Source organism: Apiospora hydei (genome assembly GCF_038363865.1).
Source record: "Apiospora hydei strain CBS 114990 chromosome Unknown utg000005l_segment0_segment0, whole genome shotgun sequence".
In the NCBI taxonomy this organism is placed as follows: Eukaryota; Fungi; Ascomycota; class Sordariomycetes; order Amphisphaeriales; family Apiosporaceae; genus Apiospora; species Apiospora hydei.
This window is the reverse complement of record NW_027117364.1, coordinates 2,718,136-2,741,261: the sequence shown is the minus strand read 5'-3', so window position 1 is coordinate 2,741,261 and position 23,126 is coordinate 2,718,136. Positions and strand designations below refer to the sequence as shown.

At 53.1% G+C, this 23,126-nt stretch overlaps 3 protein-coding genes across 3 annotated transcripts; all 3 read left to right on the top strand.

Moving 5' to 3' along the window:
* Window positions 1-9,103: 9,103 nt before the first annotated feature.
* On the top strand, window positions 9,104-9,651 carry PG997_006304 (uncharacterized protein; the record flags this gene model as incomplete). Its single annotated transcript, XM_066810619.1, has 2 exons — window positions 9,104-9,281; window positions 9,353-9,651. The coding sequence occupies 2 exons, from the start codon at window positions 9,104-9,106 to the stop codon at window positions 9,649-9,651; spliced, it is 477 nt and encodes a 158-aa protein (XP_066669542.1).
* Window positions 9,652-13,711: 4,060 nt separating this feature from the next.
* Window positions 13,712-14,697, top strand: PG997_006303 (uncharacterized protein; the record flags this gene model as incomplete). The annotated part of the gene is made up of 3 exons (XM_066810618.1): window positions 13,712-13,755; window positions 13,917-14,290; window positions 14,399-14,697. 3 exons carry the CDS (start codon window positions 13,712-13,714, stop codon window positions 14,695-14,697), a joined length of 717 nt encoding a protein of 238 aa, XP_066669541.1.
* A 4,708-nt stretch (window positions 14,698-19,405) lies between these two features.
* Window positions 19,406-22,734, top strand: PG997_006302 (uncharacterized protein; the record flags this gene model as incomplete). Its single annotated transcript, XM_066810617.1, has 3 exons — window positions 19,406-19,969; window positions 20,010-20,096; window positions 20,176-22,734. 3 exons carry the CDS (start codon window positions 19,406-19,408, stop codon window positions 22,732-22,734), a joined length of 3,210 nt encoding a protein of 1,069 aa, XP_066669540.1.
* Window positions 22,735-23,126: the final 392 nt, after the last annotated feature.

Here is a 23,126-nt window from a genome sequence, read left to right as displayed (position 1 = left end):
GCGGGGGCCCTGGGGTGACGAATCTGGACGGCGATGGACTTGTTGGGATGAATAGTTCGTCCAGTAACACAGAAGTCCGAGCCTGCTCAGGGTTAAGACTCGGGGCTGTTTTACCCTCGATATGCCTCTCTCGAATCAAACGTCCTGTGGGTTTTGATATATGTCGGCTGAGCTCCGCGGAGGATTGGGTCTCCATGGTTGCTGTGCGTTACATGCGCCATGGATGCTATTTCTCCGTACAAGGCAGCCGTGTGTTGTAGTCGTTGTGTACTCGTGTGCATTGCGGTTGTGTGTATATTTATCTCTAATACATGGCGCAGAGCCTCAGATGGCGACATCAGACAGACGGGGCGTAATTTGATTGTCGGCTGTCGTTGGAACGTCACAGCTCAGGTTCGGCTCAACCTCGATGGAGGAATGTGTAGGGATATGTACTGAGCAATGCATGAAATGGCGTGTTGTCGTTGTCGCACAAACAAACCAACAATTGCACTGAGAAGTTCTCTGTGACGTGAAGCGTTCCTCCGGTCTCCAATCAACACTGTAAACGGATATAACAAAACCACAACAACGTCGTAGTTGAGCTAGGCGGGGGCTGCCACAAAGCCACTATTGTCCAATACCTGGGTGGGATGGCCAAACGCGGTTGGTCTTGATCTCGGAATGTCCTTCCCTCTGCTGCTCCTCCTGTGTGTAGGGGCGCGGAAGGTCGGATGTTGAGAACGCTAGAGGGTGCTGAAGAAGAAGCTGCCTCGAGCGAGTATCGCAGCTTCCGTCCGGGACTCGTAGCCAAGACGATGATTGATTGCAAGGCCAGATACGATACACGATAGATAGATACATCACGCACCAGATGGATGTACGCAGGGTCGGCTCATGCAAGTGTGGGGAGGTGCCATTGCGGAAATGCGAGGTTGATGGTGTGCCTTGTCTCGAGAGGAGGTATTGCAGTGTAGGCACGGTACCATGGAATTGCCATGTGCTACTGTAGGCAACACAGATACGCATACGTAGGGTGCGCCCATGCAATGCAAACTCCGCAGCTTGGAAGAGCCGCCGACCGCCATTCACACACTGTAGCCAGCAGCAATAGAGATGAAGACCCCGGCAAAGAGCGGTGGAATGTGAAGTGCTGGTGCTGCATGAGCTGCCCCGCCCCAATCTATTGCGATTGCGCAGCCAGTCCAGACGGCCTGGGAGGGGGGAGATGATGCAATCCCGGCCGTCCTCATTCGCCAGAATCCTCCTGCCTCACAAGGCACCTTACTAGTTCAGGCTGCCGTGACTGGACGTGAATCACTCTCGCACACCACACAAGCAGACTGGCCCATTCCCTTCGCTCGCTCGCCCGACGCTGTCGTAGGATATACGTCGTACAACCGCAACGAATCACACCCCTCGAGATCAACGAGGCCCGCCTGTTTCGGTCATAAGCCATTGTTTCCATGCATTATTGAACCCGCAAAATCGGTCCAGTGTTTGCCGTTTTGGGCCATGCCTACAGACCTCGGCCACCCTTGACCCCCAGCACCGCAAATGAGGCAAAATACATCGGGCAAAATGCCCAGCACGGAGGAGCGTCGCGACTGTCTTCAACGTACCTGGATACATGCAGAAATGACATGCTGCACGGGCAGATCCAGCAATCTCCTTCTCTTGCCCACGGTCCTGGCGCCGATACTTGTTGATCGCCAATATACATTGATTTCCTTGGGAAGCACACACGTCACGGCATCCTTGGCCGCCGCCTCTCTATTGATCACACATATCGATACCACGACCCATGCAGGGCAATATTCTGCGACATGCGATAAGGAGCTTGGAACTCCGATTACTCAAGGGCCTTCCCCCCCCACGTTCGTTTGAGCAAGGGAGCTCCAGAGCTCGAGCTTGAGCTTCCGGGGAGATGCCAATTCCAATAGAGTTATGCAGATCAAAGACCTTCTGGCGGCCCCGCGTTATCCGACATCTCCAAAGCTGGGGTCACTTAGTAAGCCAGCAAGGCCCATCAACGGCGCCGCCCATCTTCCACTACTGTATAGCGGTTGCAGGTGCCGGATGACGAGCGCAAGTTTCAATGTTGTTTGTCAGCCACTGCATCTTCAAGCGAAAAAGCGCATCATTTGCGACTTTCATTTGACCAACATTCGATTCCAATGCACAATCTCGTGCGATCTTTCAGCTGAAGCGGATCGCAAGCGGCCATGCAGACCAGAGTGCTTGGGGTATTGAGCGGAGCCTCGAAAGTACGAAAGTACTTATTTGGATCCTACATGTAGAACTGCAGCATGGATCAATTGATCTGTGTGTTGTGGGGTGTAGCACACCCCAAGTCGAGCAGCACACTCATCTCATGCAGTGTAGTTTTCTGGGTACGACTGCTTTAAAGAACATCGCATATGGGCAATATGGGATCGGCGACCCAAAACATGCAGAGAGGTCCTGCCAGCCTGTGTCGCAGGCTAGCCGCCCGCTCAAGCGGCGGGCTTCTTTCTTGAGCGGTGTATTGGTTAGATTGCGTTCCAGCGTGGCCGCTGCGATTGGGCCTGCCCGGCCGCCAAGGCGGGTAGAACAAGTCGCTCGCATGGAATGGGTTCACAACCTCAGCCCTACCGACAGACACTGACAGACACAGGCCCCAATCCCCCTTTCCCACTTTCCCATCGTGCGTGATCGCGGGAGGCACACACGGCGACACCGACAGTCGGACACTAGGGGAACATTCAACATGCAGCCTTAGCGAACACCCACCACTCTCCGAGCCACTCACCCAGAACCCCGGACCGTACATGGAGATATGTCTTGCGATGTGGATATGGAGATGTAAGATGATTTGCCAGCCAAGTCTCGGCAGGACGTGTATGGTCATCTGGGGGATTTGCTAGACCGCCAGATAGGCGCAGGTATGCAAGCCGATGGACGGACGCGAGAATGGGCGTCGCGGCCAACGTCCGGAGGCAGTCGCCGTGGGAGTCATGCCGCCAGTCACCTGGAAGTATGTTGCGAATGCACCCCAGTTGCCCCCTAGCCTAGGGGAAGTCGTCGAAAGGGCATAGGGACACCGAGGCTAACCCCCATAGCTTGTGTTCTGCAGCAGTCCCCTACCGTAGTCCCTTGGGCAATTTGCCAAAGTACGTACGACTTGAGACTCTGTCTGCTCTATCAAAAGTACACTGCATGAGAAGGTTTCAGTGGATCCACAGCATGGGCCGCCATTGGGTCAAGCCCACCCCCTCTCCCGCCCGCCGCCAGTTAGTTGACCCAGGGGGAGGGAATGGATGTACATACCTGCGGATGTACTTGGACCTTACCTTACTCATGCTGTGCTGCTGACAGGGCACACCGCGCCTGCGAAACATGAACGAACATTGTGGGGATGGGCAATACTCAGCACTCAAGTGCCAGCCCTACGAGGAGGAAAAGTGAGTGCTGATTTGATCTGACCGACTTACTCTGTATCGACCCAGCGCAGCGGTATGTCTGTCCCGTCCGCTGTCTTGGTCGTAAGGCACAGCACATAAGACGATCTAGAAAGGGAAAAGTACCTGCTTCAGGTACATATTACTGTCTGCCGTAAGATGTCAGTCCCAAGACGCCGGAATCACGATAATTGGTGCCGCATCCCCATTGTCTTGGGTTAATTAATCCCAGTATCGGTAGCGACCGATTGTTTGTAGTTGCGTAGTTGTTGCCGTATCGGCCTGTCCCAAGTTCCTCGTATAAAGGACTTTTTGTTTTGTTTTTTGAAATCACAGGTATCTAACAAACGCATGCTGCGGCGACCGTATGGGGCAGCAATGCCACTCTGGTGATTTTGGTTCCAAGTACATCCATCCATGTACGTATGTACAGGTGCATACGACGACGACCGTTGACCGAAGAAGAAGAAGAACAGGAATCGCGTCACGGTTCGCTTTCTCCTTTGACGAATTGCTGGTCTTCCCTCCTCTCTTATTTGCCAGGGCCGGTCACCAGAATAGCCATATGAGCTGCTTGTCTGCGTCCTGCCTGTAGCACTAGAAGCGTCATTCGTCTACAGATAATGCGCGATGGTACTGAACTAATTGATGGTGGGGGCCAGGAATAGCCATTTTGGAGTCGTCGAGAACATAAAAACAGAAATAGAGAAACCCCATTCCCATTTCTCTGCCAATCAGCTGGTAGCTGGGAGTGGATGACGAAAGGTTGCGCCTTTCGCAAGTGCTGACATTTTATGGGGGAATATACTACCCAACCGGTCGAATTAGCCCGCATTTGATAGTGCCGCCTTAACCCCCTTGTGTTCCTTGAGTAAGTACCTACTAACCAACTTTCACAGCCCGCCAAGCCTTGAGACGGTGCACGGGACGAAAATAATCTCTACTTGCCTCCTGAACCGATGCCATTCACAGAGTCATCATGTCTGTCGTATGGAAGGACCGAAAGGTAGGCCTTTGCAAATAGACGCTTCATTTTGTCGCCTAGTAACATACGATATATAGCATCCTTTCTATGAGGCCATCGTAGATGACATACATTACTGCGCCGCAGCCATATCTCGACTGATCTGAGCTGAGTTGAGTGATGACATGCACTTACTTACACGCATAATATAACACTTCCATACATGCCTCCATGTGCGCCAAGCAGGACCCTGAATGCCCCAAAGTACGAGTGAGCGTCTCCGCTTACGTCCGGATTCGTCCGCGCGAAACGCAACGCTCGCCAGAGAGTTATATGTCAGCTAGATATAGGTGCACCATCAGTTAATACGCCGTCTAGTCTCAAAGAACCATGCAGCTTTGGCGCGATGCCATCACGTATGTATGTATCCTACCTAGGCGGGGCCCAGCTCGTGGGTGTCGTCGTCGTCCAATCCTCTTTCTCGCCGGCCGGGTTTCCGGTGCTCAACCTATCTATCTGAAAACACCTGCCGTTTTCTGTGCGTGATTATCCACAGAGCTGGTCGTTCGGGTCCCTCGCACATACGCTTGCGAGCTGCGGTACTCCAGGGTTGTTGCATTGCTGTGCTCACCAATGCCACGTTCAAGGGGGTGTGGACTAGGACTACCATCTGCATAAGCCGTTTGGCGCCATGCAGCCTGCCATGCCAATACCTTGGGGTTGGGACAGCTCACACAAGAAAAGCACGCGGTTTTTGGATATTGGCTTTTCCCAGGGGTGTGGACGTTGTAAGGTGAGAACCTTAATGAATGTCGTCGAAACGGAGCGCTGGGACCAATCACCCGCGGGCAAAAAAGGTCTTTGTGTCTTGCCTCCCTCGTGGGTTGGCTGGCATCTGGGATAAGGCAGGTTTGCTCGTTTAGATACATCACTTTGCGAGCTTTCCCTGTCAGCAACCCGTCACCTGCATAAACAGAGGGAGACGGGGGCCGGTAATGGGACGGCGGCACCGAGCCATTGTAGGATATGGGAAAGACCGCAAGTGAAGTGCGGAATATATGCACACACCACCTGGAACCCCGGTATCTTGCGTGCCGAAGATAGATGGCCTATAAGCTGCAAATGCTGGGCCACACGGGACACTCGAGCCGTGTCAGCGACGATCCGTTTTGGCTGGCGGTGCTGAATATACGCCTTATCTTTGAAGCGGGCCCCATACAAAAACAGTCCACCCCGGAGGCTACAGCCGATATCCCATTTTGCGCTGAAGCGTGCAGGGTATGACAAGCCAAGACGACCGAATATCCATGGCCGAGGCCCAGAGACGTGCTGAAAACCGCGCGGATGGCGAACAGGCGAGCAGCAGAGTCTGGGCTCATCTCTGCTGCGCTCTTCGGGGTTTTGGAACAGGCGATAAGCCCCGGGGGTGGTTTCGAAGGATTATGCTTGGGGATGAGATCCGATTGACGACGACAGCCGTGTGCGGCGTGAGATGATCGGCCCTTTCAATAGCCACATTTGGCAATTGCCAATGGGATTGGGAGCGTGGTGTGGTGTGTGTTTGCGTGGTTGTGTGCGTGCGTGGGAGAGTGTGTATGGAAATATGCTCAAGCATCCCCCGCTATTGGCTACAGGCCGGGGTCTACGCTTTGGGGCATTCAAGGCCATGTTCGTGTAGGACTTCCCAACTTCGCGTTGCCGGGGAAGGGGGAAAAAGGCTATGGGACGATGGAATGTGGAATCTGTCTTGATCGGCACGGATGGAAGATGGAAAAAAAAAGATACATTCGCTCAAAAGACGTCAACCGCGAGGCAATGCTTTTAGTTCACCGAATCTACGATAAATTCCAATAGCTTGCGGGAACTGGAGGAGCCGGCGCTATACGCCGTAGAAGGCGCGATGGCTGCCCAGAAGCGAACGCCTGCGCGATCCCATCGTTGATTTGCGGGCCTCTAGCCCGACTCGAACTCCTAAGCGTCTCCTTACCGCCGTCGTCCCAAGTATATGGATACACCATACGTATTTTCTGGTAAGGCTGAGAGATGCCGCAGCTATACACAATGCTGTATTGATAGCCAAGCAGAGTCATTGATAATGTATTGTCCGCTCACTGCAATAGTAGCTGCCCAATTATCGTGAAACGCCCAATGTCAACCTGGTTTAATGCATCCATCCGACGATGTGTAAATATAGGTGAATGCAAATGAGGGCGAAAAGGGGCTTCTACCAGACGGTTAATGGTAGGTAGCCCAGGCGAGGTGGTGGGCTGGGCTTGGCGCTCGCCGAGACACGCCGGAACACCGGTCACCTGCGAACAAATAGAAGCCTCGTACGCTGTAAGGTTACATTCTAGCTAGGCACTCTGTTTAGATTTTGAAATGGGCGCTGAATAAGGTACAACTCCCTACCACGGAGACAAAAAGACCTTTCAAAACTAACACCACCACAACTGTCCGTCGTATCTTGAGAAAGCAACCTCGAGACAGCTGGCAGTGCAATGGGTCGGATGCGAAAGCGACATTGACAAATGATGGATTCCTGGGTGGCTGGCAGTCAAGCAAGTTGTTTCAAGGCCCTGGGATGCGCTAAAACAGAGGCAGGACAGTAGGCACAGATCCCTGGGAGAACGTGGACATTCCGCACTGTCCACCACTACCTACCTACATACCTACCTCGCAGTCGGAACTGGGACCTCTCCCGCTGAAGAAAGAGACCGTCCATGTCCATGTCCATGTCCATGTCCATGTCCATGACCATGTCCCTGTTCAATAGGCTATCTGGCGTGTTGATGGGAACGGGTGGATGGGTGTACGCTGTCCGATTTGCCAGCCTTATGGTCTTAGTCCTAGAGCTCCTCTTCCCAATGGAAATGAGAATCCCCGCTGGCGCTGGTCACTCGAGTGCGCTTGGTAAGAACTCTGCCAAAAATAGGCCACACAACTTGCGACTGGAGGCACGTGCAAAGTGAGACGGGAGGTCTGGCGGGGTGGTGCTGCTGTTCTTGACGGGGCAACTGAACTGTCCGCTCCCATACGAAAGTCGCAGCAGCAGAGCCGAGCCGAAAGTTCTGTGCTCCTTCGAGGGATAAAAACACAAAAAAGCAAAGAAAAACACAACAATAGAAAAGCCGACCGACGTTCGAGTTGGAAGCCAACGGTCTGTCAGCCGGCAGCTGGGAAATCCTATCGTTGCGCGGCTCCTGTCAGACATTCATTCTAGAAGGGGCGCTTTCTCTCACTTCTCAGATTAAGGATGCAGGCAGCTCTCAGAGGACGGGATGGAATTCAATATTCCCATCAGCAGCATATGGGACGAACGATAACGACCCAAGTTCCCCCGCCCCTCCCAATTTCAATCGCGCAAGAAGATGCCAAATGGCCCGGCCAATGAGCTGGGTGCGGGCCCTCTTCGAGAGATGATACTTGTACGGGAGATATCCTCTCTCATCATGATAACGTATGTGTTTTTTTCCTGGCAGGGCAGTGTAAACTAAGTGCATGTAGCTAGCCCGATTGCCTATTCTGGGGGTCCATTGCGATAATGGATGCGACGATTCCATCATTTGCCGAGTTCATTCGGAAACTGGATCACTCTGAGGCCCGCCAGATGCAAGCCCGTGCTGCCATTGGCCGCGTAAACGACAATGCCCGCCCACTGTCTCCGTCGTCGTCGATGAGCCCTGCTAAGAAGAAATGTGCGAGGGGGGGTCGCTGGTTCAGCTAGCTGGAGACAACTCCAGTCCCGCTCGAGCCAAACTTCCGGATAGGGTTAAGACAGGTTTCTATACTAAGGGATGGGATGGGAAAGCAATGGCAGAGATAAAGTACGGCGCAGGGCATCCACTCCACAGGCAAACAGGCAGACAGGCAGACAGGCATCCAGAGACCAATACCAAATACCTAGCCTTATGAGCCCACCCAGGCGGGACACAGGGACCAGGGCTTGCGGTGTAGGTACGTATCTTTGGAGTTCAGAACAGAATGGGGAACCCAAGATCCTCGCCGCTTTAGATGGCTCGAGTGCGAGGGCTCGTTTTTACGAGCGTATCTCCAGGGTACATGGCGCAAAGTGGCCTAAATACTTCGCTACAAGCCCCGGTACCTCGCTACTTGGGGTACTTGTGTTTTTGCGCACCATCACACCCTGGTCCCCTCATCTGCAGCCTGTTTGTGAGGCGCCCTTCTCTTGGGGACCACCATAACGTTGCAGTAGCTGCCCCCCCCGAAAAGGCGGGCTCGCATTTGGGACTTTTTGAGTCCTGTGCAACTGTACTGCGTATGTCTGTGTGTACTTGGGGGGAGCTGTGCTGGTGTGCCGGTAGGGGCATGGGTTCGAGAGTGTGTGTGTGCCTTGCTCAAGAGTACAACAGTACGTATCTCGTCTGGCCATGTACCACATGGATGCACTTGTAGCAGCAGGGGTCCTGTACCCTTCGATTCTGCATCGGCCTTCATCATGGCTCATGGCTGAAGGAAGCTGCTCCGGCTCAGTCAGGCAGTATATGTATAGGTAGCCTCCCTCTCCTTCACATCACTGTCCTGTTGTTGATATCCATCTTCTTTCAAGAGTCCCAAGTCTACGATACCAGACCAAACACTAGACTCTCTCTCTCTCTATCTGTCTATATACTGCTATACATTCCACAGCTGTTGACTGGAAACATTGGCTTCCACCTTCCAACACCTTCCTCGACAAGCTCGACTCAGACTCATGTACACCATGTCCCAATCGCAATACCCAGCATATGGGGCTGTCACGGCAGCGCCCAGGCAGTACTCGGCTCAAGGCACAAGCAGCGCCTTCTCTCCTTCAGCCAACCCTGACGAAGACTGGACCAAGATTTCAGATCTTGCTGAGCGCAGACGGATACAGAACCGAATTGCCCAGCGCAACTACAGTATGTAGCCTTCGATTTCATATGTTCCTATAAGTCACCCCGCAGCCAGCCGAGTCTAACCTCGTGTGCAGGGAAGAAGCTCAAGAGACGCCTGGAAGACCTCGAGAGACGGGCCGGCACTTCTGATGGCTCCTCGACCGGTTCCGAGAAGCAATCGCAGACACCCAGCAAGACGACCAAGAAGCAAGGCAAGAACTCAAAGTCCAACAACGCCTCTCACAAGGCCGCCCACCACCCCGGGCCGCAGTTCACACCACCCATGCAACCCGACGATGAGCTCCTGTTCCCGCCCTCATATGATGAGCGCGAGCGGTCGCACACGCCGCCCTACATGACCTACTCCAACTACCCTCCTCCCCGGAGGAGATGATGCTGCCGCCCTACGGCACGGCCGCGCCTTACGCACCCATCACCACGGCCGAGGGCTACTCTAGCTACATGGCCACGACGGTGCCGTGCACACTGCCGTCCATGACGCACTTCAGCGACGCCATTAAGAGGGAGAGCTACCCCGGAGAGGAGTCCCTATACCCTTCCATGAACTACGGCTACGTGCCCTCCATGGAAGTCCCTGGTCATTACGACAACTCCAACCCGCATGTGAGTCATCACCATGAAGTGCGCCGTCTTCCTGCTTTGTTGCACCGAGAACCACGTAGCTGATCGGGCGTTTCGTGTTGTTTGTTTCAGACACCACCACTTTCCCACTCCTTCGATCATTCGACCAACTGCTCAGATGCGGGTTACGACTACCCAACCACACCCCTCTCCATGCCAGGATCACCTGGGATGCCTCAACACTGAGAGGGGCAAAAGGGGGACATCACAAGTAGAGGAGGAGGAGGAAAACACAAAAGAACTTAGACGTGGAGGGCGTTCTCACGCGAGCATGACTTGATGTACTACATTGTTCCATTTTCTCTACTACGGGTACAGGCGCTGGCGGCGCAATTGTTTCACTGCATTACACATGGGGTTGGGGAAGGCCCAGATGACTTTCGGGACGAAAGGGGGATATCTATCGACGGGCAAAGCAAGGCGAATTCTGGAGGCATTTTCACAAAACTCATTGGATGTTTTTTTATTCTGGCGTATATCCTTGTTCCTGCTAGGAGGTTCTTTCCTGTTGAATATATTGCAATACTCATACTCGTGGCAACGATTCTGAACTCGACCGCTATCCTTTGATCTTCAAGTCGGGGTGCTTCCTGGTCCTTGCGCCTCCGATTTACTAGTACGACGAGATCCCTTTTCCCTCCACCTACGTGCCTCGGATAGAGGCTATCCCTTTCCCTGCTAGCTTACTGTGTTAGCTCCAGGAAGGACGTGGGTAGTAAGTACATAGTTAGTGGACTGGCTTCTATTCGATCTAAGCCCGAGAGATGTGGCCCGGAGACGGACGGGCATGGCATGGCCCACCTGGCAACTAGGCAACGAGACAAGACCGACAAAGGCCGCAAGGCGATCTGAAGTGTAAATTTGGCTGTGCTGTGCCTACGTTCCTCCCTACCTAACTAACCAACTACCGTTATTAGCACGACTGCTGTATGTATGTCACTGTCCTTTGGTCCTAGTGTGTGCTCGTGGGTCCCTTCGTGAAGTGGTATAGGCGAGCCACTCAGAGTCCCGAGGTTGCTGCGAGATGTTCCCAATGAGGCGCAGCAGCACCGAGATCCGCGAATCCTTTTCCTCAAGGGCCATGCAGGAGAGACTGTGTCCACGTGTGCGTATATGTGCGTATGATATGCGAGGTGGTGCGAGTTGTGCGTATACCCACGCGCCTGTGTGTGCGTGTGGGTAGGTGTAAGTGGTGTCGGCGTATTGGCCCGAGTACGTCTGGTCTGTGTCTTGCCCGCGACCCAATGGTACCGACCCAGCCAGTAGCAAGGTCGGTGGCTATCCCAGCACTCCGTCACCATCCCGTGTCTCGTCCCCCTCTAGCGGCAGTTGAGGAGTTTGTGTGATTGTTTGGGACCAAACAGAAACACGGGGGACGGGAGAGGAAAGCCAGCTAAACTAGAGACTAGAGCCTAGGGGCAGATTAGGGCCAGTTTCGCTCACCATCGTGGCATACGCCGTAAGAAGCTTGGCCAAGCCCTACGGACGGCTGGCTCGTAAGGACGGACAAACGAGCCCGTCCACTTACCTATGTACTGCGCACGTAACGTAGCGCGGCTCTGTCGAGATTTGCATTTTTGTGGTGACTGGACGGAGTATGGTCTGATGGATCTGGGTCTAGAGACCCGGCCTGGGTATCAATCTGCTTAGCCTAGTCTGGCGTATAATAGGACAGAAATAGACATATGCCTGCTTAGCACTCGATGGATATGGATATCGAGTGGGCACATTGGGAGATAAAAGCACCTACATACAGCTACAGCAACCTTGTGCGGACCGGGCTGGGCTACACAACGCCCCACGCGCCGATGGGACGGAACTGGAAAATAAGAAGCGAAACCCGCAAGATCCGTCCGATAAGTCAGAAGTAGAGTTTCTATCGATTTGGCGCGGCCGGACTCGAACATCCTCGGCGACTTTCCTCCTTCTCCTCCTTGTGACTGTAACGACCCCTGTCCTCCCCCTTGCCAAGGCCCCGCCTGGCCTCTAGGAGACTAAGCCTACCGGGCTGCCGTGTAGGATGCAAATGCTGGATTGTAGGACTCTGTCTGCCGTCGCTCGTGGCACCATGATTCGCCCGGGAATATGCAATTGCGAAATGAGATTGGGCAAGAACTGATTCCTGCAAAACCGCGGCCCACGCGGCAGTGACCGTATATGATGAAGAAGAGAGCTGGTTCGCCGACAAGACGCACACATAAATCCGGCATGGACGATTTACGGAAAAATCCCCCCTCCATCCCCCCTCCAGCTCTCAGCTTCGAGATCTAGAATACCACGCTACTACCCAACGTGGTAGCATTCTGCGGCATAGCACACACGGTAACTGGATAGACAGACGCAGCCCCAGCCCGCCCTGCTAGCTGCGATAGATAGCACTACCCTATGCAGATGTTGGGCCCCTTGTTGTTGAATAATTCCCTTCTGGAAAATGGATCTTGGGCCCCGTTCAACCTGGATCCTATGACCCATATATGATTTCTTTTTCTCTCTCGCTCTCTGTCTCTTTCTTTGGTGCTATTTTGGGTGGGAAAGTACCTGCGCGCAGAATGTGTGTGCCTGGTCAGGAGTCCCAGTCTGAGCCCCTTTAGCCATTTTGCTTCTAATAAGCCCATGGACGATCGTTCGACTACTATAACCTTACCATGGAGAACTACATGTCTTGCGTCGGCGAAAGGGCACGCAGGCTGTGGGTAGGGTACTGTACTTGACTTTGTACATGTAGATTCGATCAATTGGCGATGCGCACCGATGCGCTAAAGAAGGGAACCGATGGCAGTTTCCAGGTCAGGCTTTCCAACGAACCTCATCATAGCCTGGGACTAAAGAGTGCCACGGCCTTCTCTACTCGTACTGTCGGTTGCCATGGCGTGCGCTTGCGCCTCTATGGAATTCTTCTAGAATGTCTGTGTAGCGAGCAGGAAGCGACGTGGAAGTCGCTAGGTCATGGAATGGGTCATCTGCTTGTCCGAGCTGGCAGCCTTGTTCGCTTGTGGAATGCCCTGCCCACATCAGACAAAAGCAAAAAAGAAAAAGAAAGAGAGAAGCGAAACTCGCGTCTACGTTGCGATCCAAGGATCGTATGTCGCGCCACTCATAGGCACCCAGTTGACGCAAGCAGACACGAGGGAGAGGAGGAGAGAGCCTCTGTAGGCGCAACCGCCAAGACGCGAGACCCAAAGGGGACATAATATTCTACGCATGAGACCCTGATGCTAAACAAAGTGGCTCGACGCGAGCTGTAGGGGATGGCACCTAGTGTAGGCAATTAATGCAAAACAACTCAGAAATGGCAGCCAGGCACACTCTCGATTGCAATTGGCGGATTCTACATGCTTGGATGGGTGGTTGCAGTGTGAAAAAGAATCCTACCATGCATGGAGAAGTGTTTCTGGATGTTTGTTTGTCCTGTTGCATTTTCTGTAGGGCTGAGAATGATGTAATGCATTTTTGATCCATTTTTCAGGTACTCCTCTTGTCCTCCAACCAGACGGTATTCCCCGGGGCTGCACAGCACTGCATTTGATCCGTGGTTGACTTACCAAGATTGATGGACAGACCAGGAAACCTTTCCTAATAAAGTCAGACACCAAACACGACAAGAATAGAAACACGCGAGAATCGTACCCAGCCAACGGAGGCTGTGAAAAGCAGACTAGCCAGCCCGCTTTCTGATCGCTGATCGCTGATCACTGATCACCCACCACCCCAACCTACTGCTGCTTACTTACTTACTGTACCTTGGGCTCGGACTCCGAGACATTCTCTGACGTCCCCTGATCCTGATCCCGTCCGTGATGCGCCACGTGACAATGACCACAGACGAGAACCGTCTGTTCCTATTTGGCGGCGATGTGTGAGTTATGTCCCACTTTCATTCCGAGGTCTCACCACTGCAATGCACTGCACTGCGGCCCCAACCACGCATTGGCCTGTCACGGTTGGTGTTTGATCTGGTTGTTGTTATGATAATTTGTTTGGCACACTGACCTGTGATCGTCATCCCCCCCGGATTAGCCCATGGTCTGCCGAGGCATGGACCGCCTCCGATGACCGCGTCCGGGGCGGCAAGAGCCAGTCCTATCTCGACTGTCCCGCCGGCGCCGGCAAGGCCGTGTTCCGGGGCACGCTGGACATCACGGCGCTGGGCGGCGCCGGCTTCGCCTCGCAGCGGACCGTCGACCGCGCCCAGCATCCGTCCTGGGACGTGTCGGCGTACGACGGCCTGCGGCTCAAGGTGCTGAAGGAGGGCGGCGACGGAAAGAAGTACACCCTGACGCTCAAAGACGAGGTGCTGCCTAAGCGGCCCGATGATCGCGAGCAGAGCACCGTCAGTTGGGAGTACGACTTCGTCTCCCCAAGGGCGACAGCGACGAAGAAGATCGGGAGCTGTACGTCCCCTGGAGCGAGTTCAAGCCCACGTACCGCGGCAAGCCGAAGCCGGATGCCCCGAAGCTGGATCTGGCGAATGTACGGAGGATCAGCTTGATGATGCGCAGGTAGGTCGATTCTGCTTGCCCCCTTTCTTAAACCTCACCTCCTTCGCCGTCGTCCCATTACAATGGATGAAGCAGCCCGGCTCATTTTGCATTATAGCTTTTTTGGAAAGCAGGAAGGTGCCTTCCGGTTAGAGGTCGCATACATAGCGGCTGTCAAGGACACCTCTGATAATGCTGCGCGACCTGCGTCTGCCGTTTCCTCTTCTTCCAGCGCCGGCTATCCTGAGAAGGGTTCTGGTGATGGTGGGCGGACTGAACCAAAGTCGTGGCTGACTTGGATGTGCGGGCTGTTCAAGTAGGTACTTATCATTGGGCGTGGCGGCGTCAATTTTATACATGATAAGACTTCCATAAAGGCCATAGAAGCCGTAGAACCATGTTACTACATAGATGATGCCATGGAAGCAGACATTTGTTTCAAACTCTTGAGTTTTATGAACCATGAGCTGCGAACCTGTAGATCAAATTTCGCTTGCGATATCATATGGTGTGCGTCCGCGGCCAGATACCACTACAACTGATATCCAAAACACCCTCTAATACGGTGTATGCAAATGCCAATGACTTCAGAATGTTGAAACCTAGTTCGTGTCCATCTGTTGTTGACACAATTCACTGACCACTCCGACTACTGTAATATATCAGTGATCGTTTGCTTCGGTTCTTGTGAAGCGCAATCGATCAAGAGAATGAAGGAACAGGTATACGTATCAATTATACATATTGGAGACGATCGTAACGTCGAGGCCTCGTGAAGCAGTAGGACATGGGGCTTCACCACAATCAACACTATGAACTACTCGTATAACGCCTGCAGTCCTCGAATAGGGGTGGCTTATATATCTGGCGTCAACGTACCCTACATCTATTCAAGGGCTGCGATTCGTTATATGGCTTGGTAATAGAGACTGATCCGACTGCTTGCCAACTAAAGGATGGGCAACCGAATATCTCGACTTGACAATGCCAACCGCATTCAATGGCGGGCCATGGCACGCGCGGAGAGCCTAGCTGTCCGTAATGAACTACAATACAGCCAGGGGGTAGAAACTCGACTGGATCTCCGTCGTCGCCTGCGGATCCCCCATAAGGTGATATTTGGCACCAAGTCCGTAGAGTTGCGGCGGTATCAAGCACACGTATATTCGACAAACTTATGCCAGTATTATGCCAGTAGTACTCGGCTGAGCGCGTGGTGAAGTTATAGGAACCCGTTTCAAACTCATGTTCTTTGCGACTAAAGGAAAGAAACAAAGTCGTGTTGTTCTGTCCTAACGAAAATAGAGAAAACATTCAACTGTACTTGGATGTCACCCAACATCAGGTCATATGGTGCATTTGGACGGCCAGCGGTGACTGAGATCTTGCGAACGATACGAATATGACTCGTATCCGTGATGTTTTCAAGGAAGTTTTCCCGTGTCTAACTTGGTCAGGCACTGCATGACATACGAGAGCGCGATCTCCAGATCCCAAAATAACCCCCACGAAAGCATGAATGCGAGTATCGTGTTTACAACCTCGCAAATAAATATGGCTGAAACGCAAGTCTAGACTAGTATCACCATCCCTCAGGACGATGGGTTAATGCAACGACACATGGCTGACCGTATCAAGATCGATATGACAGACCCGGGAGTCCTTCCGGGCAAAGGAAGTTGTTGCGAGCAAGCTGATTCCGAGTTCAATTAGGCAGGGTCATTATGGAAACGCCATATTCATTGACCTTTGTCTCAGAGCAGAGAGCCGTGGGGGCTTGAAATACTCGGCAGACAGCCACCGAACCTCAAAATGGCTATGCGTGATATATATTGTTCACATTACTTATTCTATATGGATCCCATTGTTGTTTCATAGGCATGTCTCATCCATAGACTATACCAAGCCATTGTGTGCGAACTTGTGGCGTCTTGTATGTACGCCATGGCAAGAGCCCACGGGCTGGTTGCCACAATGTAAGCAATGGAAAAGTCCAAACGCCAAAACACACATTGGACATCAATGCTATCTCGATGACAGGTGAGGAGCCACTCTGGGCTTGTCAGTTGCCTGACTACCTGTCAAACCATACCCGTATGCGCACGGATAACTCAAGACATTCAACCCGCCTGTCCAGAGAATACATAGCCTGACTACAGTATGATCAAGTGCACCCCCGTATGAACCATCTAGGCATCTAGAGAAGGCTGGCTGAGCTGAAGGCGTTGCTTGTCCTGCAGAGGATGAGGTTTGGCCGCCCAGTATCTAATCCGGGAGGCCAGACCGCTGAGTCGATCCTTGTGGCAGATGGCTTCAGTATGGCACCAACTCCAAGTTGAGCAAAGACCAATAATCATGCAGTGCTTTCACATATCCGCGTGCATAATAACTTGCTGTCGCCAGCTATAACTACAACCCGCCAAGGTGCGGTGTTATCTCCGCCGTTTTGATTGAGAGGAGCAGCAGGAAATAAGGTAGAGGGGCCCCACCCACAATAATGAGATTGGCAGATTTGGGGAGAGAGAAGGGATGGAAATGCCATTCAACGAAACTGTTTCATGGGAAATCATGGAAGCCAAGCTCTAGGTTAGCCACAATCCTTATCCTGTAAGGTTAGTAGGGCAATCCGTGCCATCCATCAAATCAAGTTGAACCCAGCTTCCTGGAAATGGTGGCATCTGACATGAAGCACCCAACAACAGCATTGATTGATGCATGACGATACACGTGTACAAGTGCTGGCCCCCCAAATCCAACCGATCTCCAAAGCCACCACAGCAGGCTGAAGAGGAGAAAGACGGCAACAAAAGGAGAAGAGATGATGCAGTTGGTCCACGTCTCGGCATCGACTAGACCAACCTAGACCTCATCTGCTCATGCCTCTTCCTGTTCCTGTCCATTACCGCCAAACCGGTCCGTTTCTGGCCCACCCATGGGTTCATCCGTCACCGGTTTTACCCCACCTCCCCCTCATTTTGCAACGTCTCCAAGATCCCAGATTGAGCAAACTGAACGAGCATCAAATCAAGCATGTCAGCGTGTCCCTTGTCTTCGTCACTGTCACAAGGGGATTCCTCTTCCAACGCCGGTTGACATCTCTGAGACGGAGGGAGGTATTTGTAATAATCGCGAACGTCTTGTGGCGCATCTTTGCCGACAGTCACATTGAGCAAAGGGTGCGTTGCATACTTAATGGTACCTACATCCTAGATAAAAGCGTTGTTGCGATTGGATTGGATCGACTTGCTCAGGAAAGAAAAGCAAACGCGCCTAGGGCCTCCTATCTTCTGCGCATAGGCAATTGCAACTGTCCACAGACATTGTCTGTGCGAGGCGACGACAGACCAGAAGACAGATGACACAGAACTGTTTCTTGGGTGCTCGCAGGCAAGGAAACTAACTGTTTCTCTATTCTCGGCAGTGTGTACCACCCATGGCATGTTGTACACGTTCGTCAATAACAGAACAAGGGGCAAGCAGCAGCACATGGAAACTGACCCATCTCGGGTTGCACTAACAGAGAAAGATAGAAAGAAAGAAAGAGAGAGGTGGTGAAGGCGGAGGGCCGAGGAAGAATTCATTTGTTTGAACAATCCGATCATGGGTCGCCTATCCCGCGCTGGAGGGAAGTCTTCATCCAGTCTTTTTCTGAGCTTGATCGCAGATTGGAACAACGAGATCTTTGTGGGATGAAAGAAACCAATGTCGCTCGTCTGCCAATGTTCTGGTGCGCCCTGTTTGTGTCTTGGTGTTGCGCTCAAGCAAAGATGCGCGAGTTGATTGCTAAATGCAGGTCTCGTTCCATTCGAGCGAGGCACACCACACAGCACCTTTGCAACCAAGTCGTCAAGTTTCATACCTGCCACTTGTTGCCCAGGGGCCCAGCTATTGTCGTCATATTCCAATGTTTGTGTCTAGGAGCATGTCTGTCTACCAGCCCCCCATTCTGCCAGTTCCCCTCACCTCTCTTTAGCGCTGGATGTGATTTGATGCTAGTGAGCGAGTCGAAAGCGATCCCCGTCAAGTACATGTAGGCAGGCAACTAGTTGAGGCATTGTACTGTATCGGGGGCCACCATATTCCTTCTGCTTGCTCGGGTATTTGCCGTTGCGAACTACGGCACGACACAAGAGGTCGCAAAACCTATAGCAGAGAACCTATTTCTGTATTCGCAGATTGGGCATCGTCGGACTGTCTCGAGAGGGATTTGCAAACTTCGATGCAATTTCCCCCTTCGTGGGCAGTGTAAACTCAGTCCATCCGCAGCGTAGGCGTGCTGTGTCTGTGTTCTTCTTGATTGTCTCTCGGAAACACGCTGGATCGGCTGGGCTGGGCTTAATGAATGGTCTGCACCCAATCCTCAACTAACAGGCACTGGGCGGATTTTAAATCAGGGGCGCTACCAGTACCGACTGTACTACGTTCAAACCCAGCGTTTCTGCTAATCAAAAAAGTGGACAGAAGGGATTGATTACCTGCCCAGCCTGCCCCCCATCCGAATCCATACAACAGTCGGCGGCCACTCCTCTACCGAAGCGAAACGATTCAACAGGCCTGTGGAATCAATTCGCCCATCCAGACTTACCGACTCACTGCACACTGTCAGACTGGCTAGTACCTACCTACACTTACCCACTGGGTCCTGTCGGCTCCAGCAGCGAGTCCAGGGGAGGCCGGAAAAGAGAAGAACAGAACTAATAAAGGGAAGAGAAGAAAAAACCAACACAGAAAACCGGATACGAGTATACATTGATTATTACATTACATCCTTCCACAATCAACCCTGGAGCAAGAAGATCCTAGGCACAAGCCAACAACCAGCGCCCGACAGGGTCAGGAAGAATACCTAACCTACCTAGCATCACGCAAAGAGAGAGAGAGAGGGAAAAAAAGTAGAGAAGGTTGCCCTTGACCTTGCACCTAGCAGGTTACAGTAGGGTAAAGTTGGTAGGCATCGATCGACCTGCCTGTCTGTCACTCAATTTGGGTTTCATCCTTTGGCTTTCGGGCCTTTGAATCTCAAACGCAATGTCCAGTTCGGCCACGGATTATCAACAACCACAGCCGTCGCATCATTCGCATTCACATTCACACTCACATTCAACCTCCCACTCTCATCACCGCTCCGGCCAACCGTCGCGATCCCACTCTACTCGTTCTCGCCCAACCACCACCTCCTCTGCCAATCCTGGCCCACCTCCACATCGCTCCGCGTCGACCTCCAAATCCAACGCCAACTCCTCTTCTCATCAAAGGGACCGGGAACGTGAAAGGGATCACCATCATTCCCACCACAGCCGCCATCCCTCCAATTCCTCTGCACGCCCCGTCCAGGACATTCTTCCCCAGCACGATTATGAGCAGAGTAACGTAGCCCAACATTCAAAGCGACCATCGAGTAAAGATCGCCGCCCCCCAACTTCTCGAAGCTCCGACTCCAAAGCCGTCCACCGCCGCAGCAGCACGAGATCCAACACCTCGGCCCATCGCAACAACCACGCCGACATGGCCGGCCCTACTGCTGTAGCCAACAACGGGGGCCTGCTGCGGTGCCCCCGTCATGCAAGCCGCAGCCGACGCTCGCGCATCCGGGTCGAAACAAAGGACGACTCGCACCTCCATTCCGACACAGTCTGGCAAATGGATTCTAGGCAAGACGATTGGTGCCGGTAGTATGGGCAAGGTCAAGCTTGCCAGGAAGGAAGATGGTACTGAGCAGGTGAGTCTTTCTTTCCCGATGCCGTCATCGCTTCTCATCCATCAAGGCAACTAACCATTAACACGTTTATCACCTCTAGGTTGCTTGCAAAATCATCCCCAGAGGATCTACTGAGGAGAACCACCACAGCCGAGCCGACAAGGAGCGGGCAGACCAATCCAAGGAGATTCGAACCGCACGCGAGGCCGCCATCGTCACCCTCCTCGACCATCCCAATATCTGTGGCCTGCGTGATGTTGTTCGCACCAATTACCACTGGTACATGCTTTTTGAGTACGTCAACGGCGGCCAAATGCTCGATTACATCATTTCACACGGCAAGTTAAAGGAGAAGCAAGCAAGGAAGTTCAGCCGACAAATCGCAAGTGCTCTCGATTACTGCCATCGCAACAGTATTGTCCACCGCGACTTGAAGATCGAGAATATTTTGATTCACAAGACCGGAGACATCAAGATCATTGATTTTGGCCTGAGCAACCTGTTTGCTCCTCGAGGCCACCTGAAGACGTTCTGCGGCAGTCTCTACTTCGCTGCACCCGAGCTTCTGCAAGCACGCGCCTATACTGGACCCGAGGTTGATGTCTGGAGCTTCGGAATTGTCCTCTACGTATTAGTATGTGGAAAGGTTCCTTTTGACGACCAGAGCATGCCAGCTTTGCACGCCAAGATCAAGAAGGGTCTCGTCGACTATCCTAACTGGCTAGGCAACGATTGCCGACACCTTCTCTCGCGTATGCTCGTGACCGATCCCAAGCAGCGAGCAACCATGTTTGAGGTGATGAATCACCCATGGATGACCAAGGGCTACGGCGGCCCGCCCGAGAATCACCTCCCGGCGCGTGAACCAATCACACTCCCCTTGGAGCCGGAAGTCATCAATGCCATGACAGGCTTCAACTTTGGTCCACCGGAGGTCATCAAAGCACAGCTCACGAGGATGATAGAGTCCGAGGAGTACGCCCGGGCCGTGCAGTTGTTGCAAAAAGAAAAGGAGATGCCACCGGCGCCCAAGGATGTCGAGAAGAAGAGGGGGTTCGGGTTTGACTTTTATAAGAGACGCAACTCGGCTAACAGTCGAGACAACCTGACGACACCGAGCGCCGAGGCGCTTGCCCTCGGTAGTGACCCCCTCAACGCTTTCAGCCCCTTGATCTCTATATACTATCTGGTCAAGGAGAAGCAGGACCGTGATAGAGTGGATATTCAACCGAAAGTCCACACACCCAAGAATGTGGCCGACTCTCCCATGCCGGAGATTGTTGCGCCACAGCAAGCCCATACCAACACAGCGGCGTACGAGTTGCCGGGCGAAAAGGCGACAGGCGGCAGGTCTCGGCCACGCGCGAGGACGCACGGTGAAGACGACGCTCCCGAGGATATCAAGAAAGCACAACCCTCGCCAGCCCTTCCTACCCCGCCGCCACAGCCTGAGGGTCAACTGGAAGTCCCACACAAGAAGGAGAGCACTGCTGCTGGCATCCTGCGGCGCTTTAGTACAAGGCGCCGGAAAGAGCCAGAGCGCCTGGACAAGGATCGTTCTCATCCTCCCATTGTCCATGTTCACTCGCCAGCAGAACCCTCAACCCCGCGAAAGAGCTTCAGCATCAGGAAGTCGCGTCGTGATCGCGAGGAAGTCCCGAGCCGCCTGCGATCTGGCAGCAGCCAACCGCAACACCGCGAGCTCCTTAGTCCCCCTTTATCTGCAGGCGACGCGAGTAGTAAGAAGCTTGGGCGGTCCACCAGCGTCAACTCTGGCGACTTCAGGAGACGACTTGGATCCAAAAATAGGGTCGCCAAAGACCAAGACCCCCCTCCGACCAGCGGCTCGGACCAATCAGCTCCAGCCGAAAAGTCGCCTGCTGACGCCAGCGCTTCTCTCAGTGCGCGTGGCGCTTCATTAAGAGCCAAATCGCTTGGACATGCTCGAAGGGAGAGTATCCAGGCAAGAAGGCAACGGAGAGAAGGAGCCCGCGCGGCCGAGGCAGGTGTCCCGGAAGAGACAGATGCCGATGTAGGCGAAGCCAGCGGTACGTCAGCTGAACGCCTGGACGATTCCGAACTGGCCAAACCGGTATTCCTCAAGGGTTTGTTCAGTGTTTCGACGACATCCTCAAAGTCGGTACCAGCAATACGAACGGAACTCAAGCGGGTATTGCGAGAGTTAGGGGTGGACTATACAGAGATTCGCGGAGGCTTCAGCTGTCGACATACCCCCAGTATCGACCTGAACAAAGTCGCAGATGATCCGAAGAGTCCCGGTGCCAAATCGGACAACCGTAGGCGTTTCAGCTTCGGGCTGAGAAATGAGAGGGACCGCGACGAACTCCGGGACATGGACCGGGTTCCCAACACGCCACGCACCCCTGGCCGGCATACAGACCGGAGCGACTCCAACTCTGAGATTTCAGAGACGGAGAGCAGCCATAGGGACCCTGGTGGCTCCTCACGCCGGGTGCCCGGAGAGACAACAACTCACGTCCAGAGTGATTTGGGTGGCAGCATGGTCTTGGAGTTTGAGATCTTCATCGTCAAGGTTCCTCTACTCTCGTTGCATGGCCTCCAGTTCAAGCGGATGGCTGGCAACACGTGGCAGTTCAAGAACATGGCCGACCATATTCTCAAAGAGATACGCCTATGAGGTGGATGCAACCATTGATTACCTTCAATTTTCTCTGAGCCATCCGGCCGTAGTCTTTCTGCTATGCCCCGTCAGCAGTGGGGGGCGAGTTTGGGGCGACGGCGGACCGGTGGTCGTTTTGAATAATTCTCTACTAATTCACACACATCTTCTTTTTAAAAGGGTACACAACAACAATGGGGGGTTTGCCTTGAGCGGGCATGTAAGGTTAGAAAGAGAAGCCTGGGAAAAAGAACAGGGAGGGGTTGCACGGAAGAAGATGAAGAGAGGCGAGGTGTTTCATGACCTTTACGTTTCCTAAATAGCGACTACAAAGTACTAATGTATAAGTGCACCTCAAGCTATGGAATAACATATCTATTGTCGGGGTTCTCTAAATCGACCATGCGCAT